The 18,399-nt window shown below is 36.4% G+C and overlaps 1 protein-coding gene across 6 annotated transcripts in view; it reads right to left on the bottom strand.

The window, feature by feature from the left end:
* Nucleotides 1-18,399, bottom strand: part of LOC309794328 (zinc finger protein 283-like) — a 58,456-nt gene that overhangs the window by 24,637 nt on the left and 15,420 nt on the right. For 2 of the 6 annotated variants that reach the window (XM_082605664.1, XM_082605663.1), the window contains one exon: nt 8,807-16,565. The exons of the other annotated variants lie outside the window; for them this stretch is intronic. In XM_082605664.1, the coding sequence (XP_082461790.1) occupies nt 14,863-16,565 (1,703 nt within the window). In that variant the 3' untranslated portion in view covers nt 8,807-14,862. Of the gene's footprint in view, nt 1-8,806; nt 16,566-18,399 lie in introns of those variants that run through there. 6 annotated transcript variants of the gene reach the window in all.

Here is an 18,399-nt window from a genome sequence, read left to right as displayed (position 1 = left end):
TCAGATTATGTTTAAAATTTATTTAAAGTTTTCGTTGCACATTTAATTCAGATTTTAGGCAACTAATTTCATCTATTCCTATATGCTTATCAAGAGGAAATTTCTCATCAAATTTACTAGTATTTGCTGAAAATGTCTCACAATATTTTCCACTTCATTAACTTAAATGTTCTTTTTTTCCATAATCAAACAGCTTTTTTGATTTGCTCTGTCACAGCAAATTGCAATTGTCATTCGTCATGAAATTCACAGTATATCTTCTTCCAGTCTCTTATTTTTAACTATTCTGGCCATAGTACTTACTCCACTTGATTCTGCATCAGTAGTATGCTTTCATTTTAAATTTTTTAAATGTACATACTTATTTTTTTAAACCTAGAATGCTAATTTAATGATAAAGTAACTTAGTTACCAATTATTTCTTTCTTATCAGTGTAACTCGGGTTGTCTTCATAAAATATTCAAATAAACACATCAATTTCTTGACACCAACTAGATCAGTGATGTGTTTATGTGTGATGTTAGACACAACACATACATACAACATGCACAGTATACTACAAATATCTATGCAGTGCAATGACTAAAGTGAAATGCAGTCTTACCAAAACAAAGTTGTCAGTGATGGGAAAATATCTGACACTGCTTCAGTTTTTAAATTTAGATTTAAATTAATTAAAATTAGATAAAATTTAAAAGTCAGTTCTTCAGTCATACTAACCTTGTGTCTTACAAAGTTCAATCTGGTGGTAATACAGAATATATTAGACATAGTATGGGAATGAGAGAAAAAAACTGAATGCAAGGTATCTGCAGTATTATTAGTTATTGCAATAATCCAGATTGGACATAAGGAAGACCCACCACAGCTGTGATGGTAGAAAAATGTCACATCTTTTTCATATGTTAAGTAGAATCAGCAGGACATAGTGATCAATAGGATGGGAGAGACCAAAAATTCCAGAAAGATCTTAAACACTGTAAGGTATACCTATAAGCCCACATTTCAATTATCTAATTCCAGCCTGCTAGATATTTTGTACCAGTACTGGTGTCCAGGAAGTTGGGTTCCATCATTGGTATTTTAATTAGGGGCCAAGTCTGCTAATTATTCCCAATATTCATCTCCCTTTCTTCCAATAATAAAAGAACCATCTCTTTTTTATTTGCTCATGTAGAGCCACTTAGGATCATGATTGTCTTTCTCCACTTTATTGGTCCATGGATTTTCAGTTATGGCCAATTGGAGATAACTGGAACTGTGTGGCAGTTTGGGGAACCTTCCTTAAATGTGCCTAGTTCATCCCCTTTGCTTTCTTCCTCCGTGCCTCCATTCTGCTGCCTGGATTTGAATAAGATGCACTGGAGGGCTTTGGAGCAGAGCCATAAAGCCAGGGTTAAACTTCCAACCTCCAGAATTTTATGTGACATAGAAAATTTTTCCTGGTTGAACCACTGTCCTTCTGGGTCTATCTGTCTTACTCACAGCCAAACATAATCTTTGCTTATGCACCCAGGTTGCTATACACTAAAATAGTCATCAAATCCCCCTATCTCATCTCAATCAAAAGCAGAGCAAAGATTTCCCATGAGTGTTCCCTAAGTACTCATCCCCACCTCATCAAAAATTCAGAGTACCTGCAAGAGGGAGATACTTATATTTTCCTTCTAGGACATGTTTTTCTGGTAGGATGAGAAAAATGCTAAATGACATTTTGAAAGGTAGCATGAACTTTAGAAAAAAAAGGTATTAGGGGATGCTATTTGAGATTATCCCTGGGGGAAGAAGAGCAACCAGGTTAATTTATAGAACATTGTAAGATAGGAGCCTTAGTAAGATAAATGCTCCTAAGCTTGAGAAACATAAACAATAAGCATTAGAAGTCGAATTATCAAACCACACTATCCTTGGCTTTTAAAACAAGTAACTGATTGTTTCCCCATGCCTGTCTTTGGGAAACTGAAATAGAGCAGTGCTTTAAGGCAGGTAGAGAAAGGGGAGTTACATCCATGAGTGAATAGTCTTGTTTTGTATCTCCTAACTGACCAATTTACAATAATTCCATTCTGAAATTTGGACTTATTAAGCTTGAACTCCTACCTCCAATCTTGGGAACTCTAGGTTCTTTCAAGAATGAAGATGGAACTCTAGCCTATTAGATGCCATATTCTGATTCATTCAGTTCACAGAGGGGGCTTACAGCTTTTCTTACAAAAGGTAGAATTGAAACTAGACTGACAGAGAAGTCTGAGGATTGAGGTCTAGCCTAAGATGTCCATCCTTGACCTGTTTTGAGCTGAATTCCTGACATAAAAACCAGATATAAGACTTATATCCCTGGCACTGTAAGGATGAAGGCTTCTGCTCTAAGGCCTGGGATAAATACTCCTGTGAACTTCCAGATGCAAATTAACCCCTATAGACATGTGATTGGCCCTTCTCCCACCCAGCCCAGAAATAAATATTTCAATTCCTTCCTCCAGCAGCCTACCATCTACTAAATTTGCGTAAGTCCCAATCACACCCTCTGACACTGTGATTTCACTTCCCATCAGCATGTGGGGACCAAGGACCTTCTTTTATCCTACAGATAGCCCTCCTCTGGGGCCACACAGACAAATCTGAAATGTATCTACCTTCAAAGATCTGCCTGTTGGTTTAGAAATGTAGACCAATAAAAAGATACTCATAACGTATTGCAACTAAGAGCTAATGAAGGGGGGCTGAGGCAGGTAGGCACCAAAACAGAGTCTAGCAGGACTTCATGAAATAATATGGAGACTTCTATTTGGGGCAAACTAGGTAACCTGAAAAATCTTACAAAATACTTAGAAATGCTCACTCAGTAAAATAGAGAAATTATTATTTCAAATGCTGATAGACAGTCTATCAAATGCTTAGATAGCTGAGTATCTAAGAATATTAAAGAAATCTGCACTGGGGAAAATTGAAAAAGGAAACTGAAAAGTCAGCTCCGATGAGATGTTACAAAATGAATGGACCTGGAGAGAAGAGTGATGCCAGAAGCACAAGGAGAGCCAAATTCATACACATAGTGGACGGTTTAACATATCTCTCAGTAAGTGATAGGCCAGGCAGACAAAAATTGCAAGCTAAACATATTGATCTAATGAGCATATTGTAAAAGCCACGCACTTAACATGCACTGAATACAAGCTGAAACTCACATGGGTTATTTTTTTTTAATGGACAAAGTTTTGAAACATCCTGATTTCAAAACTTATACTGCAAAGGTATCGTAATCAAAACTGTGTTACTGACATAAAGACAGACATACAGGTCAATGGAATAGAATTGAGAGCCCGTAAATAAACTCACACATTTATTGTCAGTTGATTTTGACAAGGGGCTAAGACCATTCAATGGGGAAAGAAGAGTCTCTTCAACTGACAGTGCTGGGGAAACTGGATATCTATATGCAAAAGAATGAAGTTGGACCCTTACCTCAGATCATATTCAAAAATTAACTAAAAATGGATCAAAGACCTAAAAGTAAGAGTTAATACTGTAACACTCTTAGAAGAAAACACAAGGGGAAAGTTTCATGACATTGGATTTGGCAATGATTTCTTGGACATGACACCAAAAGCATAGGAAACAAAAGACAAAAATAGATCAACTGTACTTCAAAATTAAATACCTTTGCGCATCAAAGTAACTATAAGTATAGTAAAAAAGGCAACCTCAAAAAGGGAGAAAAATTTCAAATTATTTATCGGGCAAGAGATTAACGTCCAAAATATAAAAACAATTTCTACACTTCAACAACGACAAAACAACCCAATTTTAAAATGATCAAATGAATAGACATTTCTTCCACAAAGATACACAAGTGGCCAATGAGAACATGAAAAGATGATCAACATCAATCACTGGGGAAATGCAAATCAAAATCACAATCAGATACCACTTCACACCCATTTTGATGACTATAATTTAAAAATAAATGAGAAAATAACAAGCATTGGTGAGGACGTGGAGAAATTAGAATGCTTGTGCACTGCTGATAGGAATGTAAAATTGTGCAGCTGCTGTGGAAAACAATATGGTGATTCCTCAAAACTTTAAATTACCAGGTAATCCAACAATTACACTTTTAGGTATATACCCAAAACAACTGAACAGATATTTATACTCCAATGTTCATAGCAACATTATATCACAATAGCCAAAGGTGGAAAAAACCCAAATGTATACAATAGATGAGTGCATAAACAAACTGTGGTTTATACATATTATGAAATATTATTTAGCCCTAAAAAAGAAGTAACATTTTGATACATGCTACAACATGGAAACCTTGAAAGCATTATGCTAAGTGAAATAAACCAGACACAAAATGTCAAATATTGTATGATTCCATTTACATGAGGTACCTAGACCAGTCAAATTCAGAGACAGAAAGTAGAATAGTGGTTACCAGAGGTTTGGGGGAACAGAGGCTGGAGTGATGGGGAGTTATAGTTTAATAGGTACAGAGTTTCCATTTGGGATGATGCAAAAGTTCTGGGGGTGGATAGTGATAGTGTGAATGTGCTTAGTGCTACTGAGTTGTACACTTAAAAATGGTTAAAATGGTAAACGTTATGAAACATATTTTACCACAATAAGAAAATAATGAAAGAAACATAGACTACCAATATATTTATAAAATACAAATGAAAGTTTTCAGAATCCTGGGTGTGGGTGCATAACATCCAAGTAGAAAACATAAAGTAAATAATAAACAAACTTACCTATGAAAATAGTAAAGCTCCTGTTTTAATATCCCCTTGAGCAAAGTTAAAGCAAATTAAGTGGAAAATTTTTGTTCCAAATATGAGAAACTATTGGACTGAATAATGTTTTTATATAACAATATACAGATGAATACACCAATGTGAAGAAGAGTGAGCCAAGGATAGAAATGGAGATTTAATAAAAGAGGAATTAAAAATGTACATGAAAACATATGTAACTTATGACAAATAAATAGAAACGTTATAAGATATGCCATATTGGCCTTAAAACTAGCAAGTTTTTATAAAAATAATGTTCACTGTACCTTAATTTTGATGTACTATTAGTTCCTAATTAATTTTGGTGATAAATAATTCATATACAACTTTTCTAGAGAGTACTTTATATCCTTATTTAAAATAAGCATGTTTGGGGGTTTTTCTGGATTTTATTTATTTTTTTATACAGCAGATTCTTATTAGTTATCTATTTTATACATATAAGTGTATATATGTCAATCCCAATCTCCCAATTCATCACACCACCACCACCACCCCTGCCACTTTCCCCCCTTGGTGTCCGTACGTTTGTTCTCTACGTCTGTGTCTCTATTTCTGCCCTGCAAACCAGTTCATCTGTACCATTTTTCTAGGCTCCACATATATGTGTTAATATACGTTTTTGTTTATCTCTTTCTGACTTACTGCACTCTGTATGACAGTCTCTAGATCCATCCACGTCTCTACAAATGACCCAATTTTGTTCCCTTTTATGGCTAAGTAATATTCCATTGTATATATGTACCACCTCTTCTTTATCCGTTTGTCTGTCGATGGGCATTTAGGTTGCTTCCATGTCCTGGCTATTGTAAATAGTGCTGCAATGAACATTGGGGGTGCATGTGTCTTTTCGAATTATGGTTTTCTCTGGGTATATGCCCAGTAGTGGGATTGCTGGGTCATATGGTAATTCTATTTTTAGTTTTTTAAGGAACCTCCATACTGTTGTCCATAGCGGCTGTATCAATTTACATTCCCACCAACAGTGCAAGAGGGTTCCATTTTCTCCACACCCTCTCCAGTATTTGCTGTTTGTACATTTTCTGATGATGCCCATTCTAACTGGTGTGAGGTGATACCTTATTGTAGTTTTGATTTGCATTTCTCTAATAATTAGTGATGTTGAGCGGCTTGTCACGTGCTTCTTGGCCATCTGTATGTCTTCTTTGGAGAAATGTCTATTTAGGTCTTCTGCCCATTTTTTCATTGGGTTGTTTTTTTAATATTGAGCTGCATGAGCTGTTTATATATTTTGGAGATTAATCCTTTGTCCGTTGATTCATTTACAGATATTTTCTCCCATTCTGAGGGTTGTTTTTTCTTCTTGATTGTAGTTTCCTTTGCTTTGCAAAAGCTTTTAAGTTTCACTAGATCCCATTTGTTTATTTTTGTTTTTATTTCCATTACTCTAGGAGGTGGATCAAAAAAGATCTTGCTGTGATTTATATAAGAGTGTTCTTACTATGTTTTCCTCTCAGAGTTTTATAGTGTCCGATCTTACATTTAGGTCTCTAATCCATTTTGAGTTTATTTTTGTGTATGGTGTTAGGGAGTGTTCTAATTTCATTCTTTTACATGTAGCTGTCCAGTTTTCCCAGCACCAATATTGAAGAGACTGTCTTTTCTCCTGATACTCACAAGATTTTGAGAAAATAGATTACATACAAAAATGCAATGTCTCTGCAATTTTGTAAAAATTATAGATATGCCCTAAAATACCAATATCTAATATAAACACAGTATTTGTAAAGGTACATTTGATATTAGACACTAATTCTGACTGGTTTATAAAACTTTTGAAATTCAGGCATCTTTGCTCTTAAGTAGATAATAATTTCTTCTTCAATATTTATATAATACAGAGTAATTAAGCCCTGAAGGCACTGGAAAAAACCTTCTCAGATCAAATCCATGTCATCCCATTTAGAAGTTGAGGAATCTTGGACAAGTTGTTTAACTTGCATAAGCTTTATTTTTCTTTATTGGTATAATGGCAATATTACTTACTACCACACACATAGGGTTTTGTTTCTAGATTTAAATTAGATAATTATACGAATCTTTTAGTTCTGCACCTGACACATGAAAAGCATAAACATAATTTTTTCAGTCACCCTCCTTGGGATAGGCATGTTTTCACTGGAGTAAAACAGGCAGGGATTGTTGGGTGGGACACCAACAGAATGTTCTGCTCTAGCTCCTATTATATGAAACCTGTGATGGGTAATTTTTTTTTTTTTTTTTTTTTTTTTTTTTGCGGTACACGGGTCTCTCACTGTTGTGGCCTCCCCTGTTGCAGAGCACAGGCTCCGGACACGCAGGCTCAGCGGCCATGGCTCATGGGCCCAGCCACTCCGTGGCATGTGGGATCTTCCCAGACCGGGGCATGAACCCGTGTCCCCTGCATCGGGGTGGACTCTCAACCACTGCGCCACCAGGGAAGCCCGAGAATAACCTTTTTAACCGCGTGAGTTATTTCAAAAATCACCCCTTCTAAGAAAGCAACTGGAAGATTTCCACCAGGTGAAAGAGTAGAAAACTAGAAATTCAATATAGGAGAGAAGGGAAAAGAATCTCTATAGTGATGGTGGTGGAGGAGACTACAGTATCTCTTGTGCACCAGGCACAGAAGGCAACCAGCCCAGAGTGGATCATATTTTAAAATTGTGGCCAAAGATGAGGCAGACCCTTTCCTCCACAGGAAACACTCAGGTATACCGGAAGTAAATTGAATTAAAACTCTGACTGGTGAAATCTGTAATAATGGTATATGACTGACACTGAATTATGAGGTATTAAAGAAACATTTTCAAATCTTGAATGTCTACTCTGAGGCAATATAGTCTGCTATTTATATAGAATATCTCCCCAAGAATACAGAAGCTGAAAAATGAGGTTGTCTCTAAAGAACATCATTGTGTAGCTTGGGGAAAGGGGAAAGAATAAGACTTTTGTTTCTTTTGAATTTAGCACTGTGTCTGTGTGTTATAAAAATGAACTGGGTAAATATATCCCCCAAATTCCAGTTTCACCTTTGTTTTATTTCCACATTATAAAATTTGGCCTTCTTTAGTCTTGAAGCTAACAGAATTCCAGGAGTTAAATTTAAAAGAGTAGCCTCCTCTGACTCTGGGAGAAAAAATACCTTACAAAGGTGGACCAATAATATTTCCCCTGTCCCAACAGATACAAAAAATCAGATAATAAAAAGTTCCTAGTAAATGTTCTCACTAATAAAATAGACTTTTATACTTCAGATTTTTTGCTGTCTTTCTGAAATAAACATTAACCTCTCAAGAGTCTGTAATTATGTTTGGTAGTCTTAATCAAATACATTTAATTTAAATTGTCATGTTTTATGAAATGTACACATATATGTAAAATTTTTGCTAAAATAAAGGATCTGGCTTATTCTGGTTTTTCTTTCATTATATATACATGCATGAAAAGTTAATGAAATGTATGGGTCTGCTAGATTTCTTATTTAAATAAAACATTCAAGAATCTGTGACCAATTTAAAGTAACATTAGTGATTATGTCAGAAACTACCCATGACCCATTTTAGCAATTAAGAGCAGACGTACATTGTTGGCTAATGGGAAATGTTTCCTTGCTCCTAAGAGAGAGAATGGAAAATGATCTCTCCTATTTTTACCTCTGGATGTTTTCATGGCTGTGTAGAATGTCCAAAAACCTGTCAGCCATCATGGTAGCAGCCAACACTGGGGAATACAGAGTGGAAAAGGAAAAAGAATCTGAGTCTCTGAATATTTCATTTTGCTAATGAATCAAAAATCTCTGGAGCTGGTTCTCCCTTTTAAAGCCTGTTATATGACTCAACATACTTCCTCATTGCTTCAGCCAGGTTGGTATTTTAATTTCTGATGAGTATATCCTAACTGTAAAAAACAAGTAAAGGACATGGTTCATACTGGGAGCTGGAGATGCAGAGACAAAGCTGATTCCATCACAGCCATCAACCAGCTCACTGTCTGGTGGGGGATGAACACACACACAGAATGGCCTAGGTGTTAAATGCTGTCCTACAAATTGTACAGATACTTTGTGAAACTAGACAAACCTATTGCATCCAATGATGTATGAGCAAGGAGGAAGAGATTGCAAAAATATTCAAATAGCCAATAAACAATCAGAAAATTGGAAATGTGAACCACAATCATCACAATCAGATGCCACTATATACCTACCAGAGTAGCAGAAAAAAAATATATATCTTAAACTGACGATGCCAAGTATTGTCAAGGATACAAACACACTGCTGGTGGGAGTGCCAGTTGGTATATCTGTTTGGAAATCTATTTAGGAGAACTAAACTTACTAAAGCTGAACACAGGCATACTCATAACCAAACCCAATCAATTTCACTTCCAGTATATAGAGAAAGAAATGTGTACATGTATGCTCTGAAAGACATGGACAAGTTTGGTCATAACAGTCCTATAAGGAGCTCTGACTTCCCAACACAGCATACCCAAGAACATATAATGAAGGATTTTCAATGAGAGGCAGTGTTGGAATGCTTTTATGTGGATCTCGGCTATGAAGGTTCCTTAGAGGAACTGTGCTGGGCACTCAGAGAAATTGTTGTGTCCTAAGTAGAAATTTGAAAACAAGCAAATAAACAGATGAAATAGAAGAGCGATTAAGGGTCTCCAATTCAAAACAAAACAACCCAATACAGTCCTGCAATTTTAAGGAACAGGTAATCACAATACAAAACATACAAAAATACATTTTAAAATCCAATTATCAGTCTCACTCATGAGATGTAAAAATTCTAAATAAAATAGTAGCAAATGAAATCAAGCAGTGCATATAAAACAGACACGTGCGCGCGCACACACACACACATCAGTGGCTAACCTGGGTATATCCAGGGATGGGAAGAAGTCAAAGGGTCTGCCAGTATAAATTATAACATTAACAAATTAAATACTACACCACTGCAGAAAGGGATACTGAAATGGCATTTGATAAAACTCAGGAGCCATGCCTACTTAGATACAAAAATATTTTTACTCACAAATGAGAGAAAACGTTAGAAGGCAACTGTTTGAGAGCATGATGCTGTCATCCTGTCAGCTAACAATCAGACTTGGTGACTGAAATTTCCAACTTTACAGACTCTCTTTTAGTTATGGCAGCATTTCCCAATGCAGCTTCACATCCCTAAGATGTTAATAAGTCATGAGAAATGGTATTTCCATAGTACAGTTTGAGATATACCAATTTAAACAAAGTTGAACAATTTTCTTCACTACTCTTTTGTCTTTTGATAAGCTGATAAGGTGCTTTTGGTCATTCCCTAAGGGGGATTTAGAAGATGCTGCTTCATAAGCTTCTTTCACCAGAGAATTCCCTTTGTTTTTCAAGTATTTTTAAGTACTGGTGATCTTTTTTTTTTTTTTTTTTTTTTTTTTTTTTTGCGGTACGCGGGCCTCTCACTGTTGTGGCCTCTCCCGTTGCGGAGCACAGGCTCCGGACGCGCAGGCTCAGCGGCCATGGCTCACGGGCCCAGCCGCTCCACGGCATGTGGGATCTTCCCGGATCGGGGCACGAACCCGTGTCCCCTGCATCGGCAGGCGGACTCTCAACCACTGCGCCACCAGGGAAACCCAGTACTGGTGATCTTTGAGACAATTTCAGAAATGCTTGGTGGGACAAGGCACGATCTCCACATCTCCTAGTTAACATGCAACTATGGCACCCAGGAGGAGTAAAATACTGACTGGTAATGCTTTACTCTATTATAAACACTCAAAAGTATTCTGCTTTGTGTTACATTGGATGATTAAAATTGCAATTATGTGGAATAATGCTGTCAACCACTAGCCGGTAAACAACTGTACAGTGATATCACGGATGGCCTACCTGCACAAAATGGACATAGAGGTAGGGTGCAGATTAAAACAATGACCAAGATGAACCACAGACATTTGCCAATGCAGTTTTGATGTAACTGATATTTGGAAATAAGTAATTTTTAAAGGGTTGAATTCTGTGAGTATATAAACACACTTCTATTTCATCATAACTAATATGCTTTGATGCTAGCACTAAATCATGACAGCCACCCAGATGAAAGTGAATGTGAGAAGCCACCAACTTTGAGATGCATTCTGATTTCCAAATATTAAAATTCATCTTAGAATTAAGTCGCTGTGTGTGATTTCCTACTCTAAAAGTCATACAGGTCTAAGATAAACTATCAGAATGAATTACACTTGTGCTGATTCAATTTTTTGTCAGTTAGCTTATATTTCCATTTAAACCAGAAAATTTTGGGTCTGGATATCCCATATATTTTCTATTGCACAATCTTACATCTTACATTTGGATTCTGCTTGCTGATATTTTAATTAGAATTTTTACATTTACCTAAATTCAGTTAATCTAGCTTTTGCTTTTTAGAGGGTATCTCCATTTAGTTTTGTTACTAGATTTATGTTATCCAGGTAAGATGAGTTAGTAAAATTTTTAGTTATTTTCGTCTTGAAATTTTTACCTAAGGAGATGACAATTTCCAAGTGTTGTTTCTAAAAGGGAGATCCTGGACCAATTTTTTCAGCCTTTTCCTTTGTTTATTGGTCCAAATAGGTTTAAATACATTGTATTGCCTTAAAAAAAAACCTCCATATCTATAATTATATCTCCTTTCTTATTCATGATTCTACAATGTTGCCAATTTTCTTGATTTTTCCTTGTTCAGATTTATCAAAGTCTAGTTGAGGTTAGTGGACTTTTCACAGAGGAATAATGATCGAAGACTACTGCTTTAATTCCTAATCATTAATCTCAAATTTTAGCTATATTGATTGCTTCTGTATTTTGGTTTAGGATTTGTTTTTTTTCTGGCTTCTTAGTTCAGTGTGACAGGAATCATGTAGATACTGGGGGAAACAAGGTATAGTTCTGGCCCTCCATCTGGGCCAGATGCATCTTGGTTCCTCCAAGACATATTAACAGTGGTATTACTTTTCCACTGAGTAGAGCTTCAGGGACATCCTACAAGCTCCAATATACAATCATTTCATTATCATCGTTTTCTGCAAAATCTCTAATTGTTTCAATTTGCTCTTTGATTCAGAACTTATACATACATATGATTATACATTCCCAAAAGTAGCTGACCAAGGTTCACTAATCCTACTAGATGTATAATGGATCTTTATAATGGAGAACTCTAGCAGTCACCATCTTTTTTTAAAATTATTATTTATTTTATTTTTGGCTGCGTTGGGTCTTTGTTGCTTTGCGCGGGCTTTCTTTAGTTGCAGTGAACAAGGGCTACTCTTCATTGCAGTGTGCAGGCTTCTCATTGCGGTGGCTTCTCTTGTTGCGAAGCACGGGCTCTAGAGCGCAGGCTCAGTAGTTGTGGCGCATGGGCTTAGTTGCTTTGTGGCATGTGGGATCTTCCAGGACCAGGGATCGAACCCATGTCCCCTGCATTGGCAGGCAGATTCTTAACCACTGCGCCACTAGGGAAGTCCAGCGATCACCATCTTAATGATCAAACATAGCATTGGTGATAGTGGGGAAAATGGATATTAATTGCTTATGATGTCTTTCAATAAAAAGTACATGTCACCTCCTATGAATTTTTCTGGTGGAAAATGTTTAATCCTCTAACTTGATTTTATGAGAGATATGAAGGATAGAGGTACAAATTAAATTTCACTATGAGAGAACAAAATCTAGAATGTATGGCATTCTATAAAACAGCTTTCCTGAAATCTTCAAAAAGTCTGTTCAAGACTAAAATCTAGAGACATGACAACCAAATGCCATGCGTGAATATATATTCAAAAAGCAAAAATGGCCAGATGTTTAGAATTCTTGATTCCGTATAGAGAGTAGATGGATGTTCATTATATTGTCCTTTAAATTTTTCTGAATGTCTAAAAAATGATCATAATAAACTTTTGGTAAAGAATTCCAAAATGGACAGTTTTCTTTTTGTTCTCTTTAATTTCTAATATACCTTGAAAAGTGAGTGGAGAATTTTACTTACCACTTGTCTCTTGGGATTCATTACAGCAAATTGCTTCACATTTCTCTCTGATTCTTCTCCAGGTATAATCCCAACATCTTAACACTAAATCCAAAATGTTTCTTTTTAGTCTTAATTTTTGATGCAGCTTAAGGGATAAATTATGAATAAAAATCCTCTCAAATTCTTTACATTTTACTAGATCTTTTATCCAGAATGCACTATCTGAAATTCAAATGGATGAGTGGTTATGGGTACTTTTCTAAATTCATTATACGAAACGGGCATTCCTCTCCTAAGACCTCACCAGTAGTAATATTTATGATGATGATAATAAGAATAGTATGTATTGAGCACAGGCTACATACTAGATACTCTTCCAATGATTTGACCCATACTATATCCATCCAATCTCTACAACAGCACTATTACAGAGCTACCATCACCAGCATTTTAAACATGATACCCAGAGGGGATAAGCCGTTTGCCCAACATCCCATGAGTAATAAGGAGGTAGAATGGTGATAAAAATAAGTATGGTTGGGCTTCCCTGGTGGCACAGTGGTTGAGTCCGCCTGCCGATGCAGGGGACCCGGGTTCGTGCCCCAGTCCAGGAAGATCCCACATGCCGCGGAGCGGCTAGGCCCGTGAGCCACGGCCGCTAAGCCTGCGCATCCGGAGCCTGTGCTCCGCGACGGGGGGCCACGACAGTGAGAGGCCTGTGTACCGAAAAAATTAAAAAAATAAGTATGGTTTCTGCCATGGATAAGGTGTTTCCTACATTTGTGATATTAACAGGGTTATTCTCTAGGAAGAGTTTGCTGAAGTTTAACAAAGATTGAATAGTGTTGGAAAGCTTCTATACATTCACTAAATTAACATATCTGGTATAAATTCTCTATGCTCTTATGGGCAGAAGGAAATTGTGATTCCCCCATTGGCCAAACCTTCCTATGGAATGAATATTCTGCTACTTTAATCAGGGAGGTAACAAGGGACAGATTTCTTGTTCTAATTCACATTGTGGCCTGTATCATGTTTTATTTATTTATTTATTTATTTTTTTTTTTTTTTTTTTTTTTTTTTTTTTTTTTGCGGTATGCGGGCCTCTCACTGTTGTGGCCTCCCCCGTTGCGGAGCACAGGCTCCGGACGCGCAGGCCCAGCGGCCACGGCTCACGGGCCCAGCCGCTCCGCGGCATATGGGATCCTCCCAGACCGGGGCACGAACCCGTATCCCCTGCATCGGCAGGCGGACTCTCAACCACTGCGCCACCAGGGAGGCCCCCTTGTATCATGTTTTAAAAAGTGTGAATGCTGTCTCTCAAATTATCTATGAAAGGACAAACTTTTTGTTTTTAATTTCCAATCATTCATCGACTGATACTTTTGTAAAATATAATGTTATGGCAATATCAAATTGCTATAAAAGTTTCCAGACACTTACTCTCACTTTCTGCATTTATCTCATGTTTGACAGGTAACAAATCTATGGACTGACAAAAAGTCTCTGGCCAATAGTTTGAGTAGCACTTGTCTAAAATCCTTCCTACAATTCTAATTCAAAGGATTTCTCATTTGGATTAATTCCCTGATGTATTCTAAGATGTTTACCATGTCTACAAGTCTTCCCACATTCCTTAAATTCACAGGATTTCACAGCAGTATGAATTCTCTGATATGCAGGGCAAGAACCAAATTAAATTTAGATCCTTCCCTTAAAGAGTAATGAGCATAATTTTTCCAATGTTTATGAGACTTTGTACCATGAATTAAATATAGATCTTTACACATTCCCTACATTTAAATGGCTTCACATCAGTACAGATGTTCAATAAGATCATACAGAAGTCAAAAGGCCTTTTCATATTCCTCATTTTCAAAATATTTCTCACTAGTATGAATTTTCTGGTATCAAGTGAATTGTCCATACACAGGTGAGGTTTTGCACATTCCCTACATTCATAACGTTTCTCAAGAGTAAGACTTCTCCTCCTGTTAAGTAAGTTGTCTGTACACACACACAAACATGTTCTTTCACATCTCTTCAATCATAAAGTTTCACAAGCATCAACTGTCTTATTTGAGTAAGCTGTCCATATAAAGGCTTCCCCACATTCTTTATATTTGTAGGGTTTATCATTATTATTAGTTCTTTCATGTTGAACATGGCTTGAGCCACAAGTAAATGTCTTTCCAAATTCCTTACACTGATAAGGTTTCTTGCCAGTATGAAATCTCTGATGAACACGAAGTTGACAGCCACTACCAAAGGCCTTCCCACAGTCTTTACATTCATAGGATTTCTCACCAGTATGAACCCTCTCATGTTTAACAAGGCTTGAACCCCAACTAAAGGCCTTCCCACATTCCTTACATTTAAAAGGTTTCTCACCAGTATGGATTTTCTGATGTTGAGTAAGGTGATAGCCACGACTAAAGGCCTTTCCACATTCTTTACATTCATAGGGTTTCTCACCAGTATGGATTCTCTCATGTTGAACCAGACTTGAGCCACAATTAAAAGTCTTCCCACATTCCTTACATTCATAGGGTTTCTTGCCAGTATGAAATATCTGATGTCGAGTAAGTTGATAGCCACTACCAAAGGCTTTTCCACATTCTTTACATTCATAGGATTTCTCACCAGTATGGATTCTCTCATGTTTAACAAGGCTTGAACCCCAACTAAAGGCCTTCCCACATTCTTTACATTCAAAGGGTTTCTCACCAGTATGGATTTTCTGATGTTGAGTAAGGTGATAGCCACGACTAAAGGCCTTTCCACATTCTTTACATTCATAGGGTTTCTCACCAGTATGGATTCTCTCATGTTGAACCAGACTTGAGCCACAGTTAAAAGTCTTCCCACATTCTTTACATTCATAGGGTTTCTTGCCAGTATGAAATAACTGATGTCGAGTAAGTTGATAGCCCCAACAAAAAGCCTTTCCACATATTTTACATACATAAGGTTTCTTCCCAGTGTGGATTTTATGATGCTGAGTAAGTTGATAGCCACGACTGAAGGCCTTCCCACATTCTTTACATTTATAAGGTTTCTCACCTGTATGAATTATCTCATGTTTAGCAAGGCTTGAGCCCCAAAAAAAGGCCTTTCCACATTCTTTACATTCATAAGATTTCACACCAATATGAATTTTCTGATGTTGAGTAAGGTGATAGCCACGACTGAAGGCCTTCCCACATTCTTTACATTCATAGGGCTTCTCGCCAGTATGAATTCTCTCATGTTTAACAAGGCTTGATCCCCAACTAAAGGTCTTCCCACATTCCTTACATTCATAAGGTTTCTCACCAGTATGAAATCTCTGATGCACAGTGAGTTGATAGGCACTTAAAAAGTCTTTCCCACATTCTTTACATTCAAAATGTTTTTCAGCCATATGAATTCTCTCATGTTGAACAAGTTTTGAGCCATGACTACAAGCCTTCCCACATTCCTTACAAACGTAGGGTTTCTCTTGATTATGAATTTTTTGATGTGCAGTAAGAGATTTACGTTTTCTGTAAGTGGGCACTTTTTCATAGCTGATTATCATTTGACTGAAGTATCCCTCTTGATGTCCCTGAAGGCCCTCAAATCTTCTCTTACACTTCCAATTATTTTTGAAAAGGAATGCCTCAAAGCCAAGGGTTTTACTTCTTTCCTTTATCTCCTGTTGGGGAAAATTTATTTCAAAAATGTCCTTTTTTGCAAATGTATTTTTGGTCTCATATGTTGACTCCAAATCTGAAAGAAAACAAGAAAACCACACATTTTATTGCCTTTACCAGAAAAAAAGCCCTTCATAGTAGAAATAAAGACAAATTGAAAAGAATACCCATAAGTGAACTCAATCAGGAGACTTACTGAATTCCTAAGCACAAGCCTCTCCCCTGTCCAACAACAAACTCAGCTTTGATTTTTCAGTTCTTGTGATATTAATGTTCTGATATGACAGTTTACTGGAGGATTCCACAAAGATCACTTTAACAAGTCCCTCATCTTCCTGTGTAAATGATCTCTTAAACCAAAATGTGCCCTTCCACTAGTCAAGTCACTGGGCAAAGGATATTAGGATCTGAGTTCAGGGCTGCTAAGGTGACTGGAATTTGTGGTTCAAGATTTATCAGAGAAAGAAGTCATGCAAAGAAGTTCCGGGAATCTATACAGGGATTCTCCCTTGGATCTGTAACTGAATGTCATTATGCATCCACAAGGTGCCTCCCCACGATGTGACTGGGGTACTCTCAGAGATTCTAGAGGTTGTACACTGGAGTGCCAACCCAACCTGAATGGGAAGACCTCAGTGAACATCCCCAAGCATTTATTTGAAGCCTCTCAAAGACCATATACTGAAAGTAAGAACCATACCCTGGAGCAGCAGGGTATGGTTTGGTCAAATTTTTTGGTCTCAGTATTTCTTATACTCTTAAATATTGGTAAATCCCTTGCTTGCACGTGCATAAGTATATTTGAAATACAAAATATACAAATCTAGTATTTTTGCCTATTGGTGATTGTATAATATTTTGGTTGAGCTATTTAATGGTGGATGAGTACTGTGGATGTGATTGTGGGAAGTAATTTTAATCATGAATTAAACTGCATTATTGCTATTTTAATTAACAATGTCTTATTGCTTTGTATACATTTACATTTGGGTGTAAAGACTGTGTGTATATCCAAAAGGAAGCCACAGTATTTAAATTGACTAACCTAATAGTACAACTACTTTGAGATGACCAAATGTCAACTAAAAGGAGTACAGTTTTATACAACTTAGCATCAACAAACAGTTCAATAAATTTGAATTGGGCTTGTATTATAGTTACTTGGACTTGAATGTTTCTGTGTAATGCTTAACAGTATTAGTAAATGAATACAGGTTTAACTTCTTTTTAGATGTTTTAAAAAAAAAGCACTGAGGACCCAAAAGAGGTTTTGTTTATGTGGGTTATATCTTTTGATATTTACCATATTAGAAATTAAAATAGAAATTTAAAGATTAATTCATTTTAAAGTGACAATAAATCATTAAATGTTAACAAATAACATTAAATAATTAAATTTTCCCAAACAAAAAAATTAATGAATTATAGTTTTAATCTTCTGAAAATATCTGGTTTAACAGAAGACAACTGGATTCTCACATCTGCTTTTGCATTCAATCTGTAGCAATGCTATTTTGGTTGAAGGATATGAAGAAAATTCAGCCTCCCACAGATGTGTAATTGTAAAATGGCAGAATAGTCTATGAACCTGTTCAGGTAATTGTGGGTGTTATTCTTTGATACTACAGTAAAAATTGAGACACGGTGGTTTCTTAAAGATTAGTTCCAATGTGGAATATGCAACCATACTGGTGAACTTTTCATACTATGTTACATTAAAATCCATTGCACTTTGGATGACTTTTTATCCATGCATAATTTTGTACTATGTACTGGTTATCTGAAAAACAGTGGTTCACTGAGTTATGCAGATCTTTGAAATGTTGACATATTTCATTACATGATATCAAAAAATCACATTAATAATATCACCTCACCAGAATTTTTTTTATTTATTGGGAAGCTGTAAA

Source organism: Mesoplodon mirus (genome assembly GCF_964341445.2).
Source record: "Mesoplodon mirus genome assembly, chromosome: 19".
In the NCBI taxonomy this organism is placed as follows: Eukaryota; Metazoa; Chordata; class Mammalia; order Artiodactyla; family Ziphiidae; genus Mesoplodon; species Mesoplodon mirus.
The sequence above is the reverse complement of the archived record's forward strand: the minus strand, read 5'-3'. Positions and strand labels throughout refer to the sequence as shown.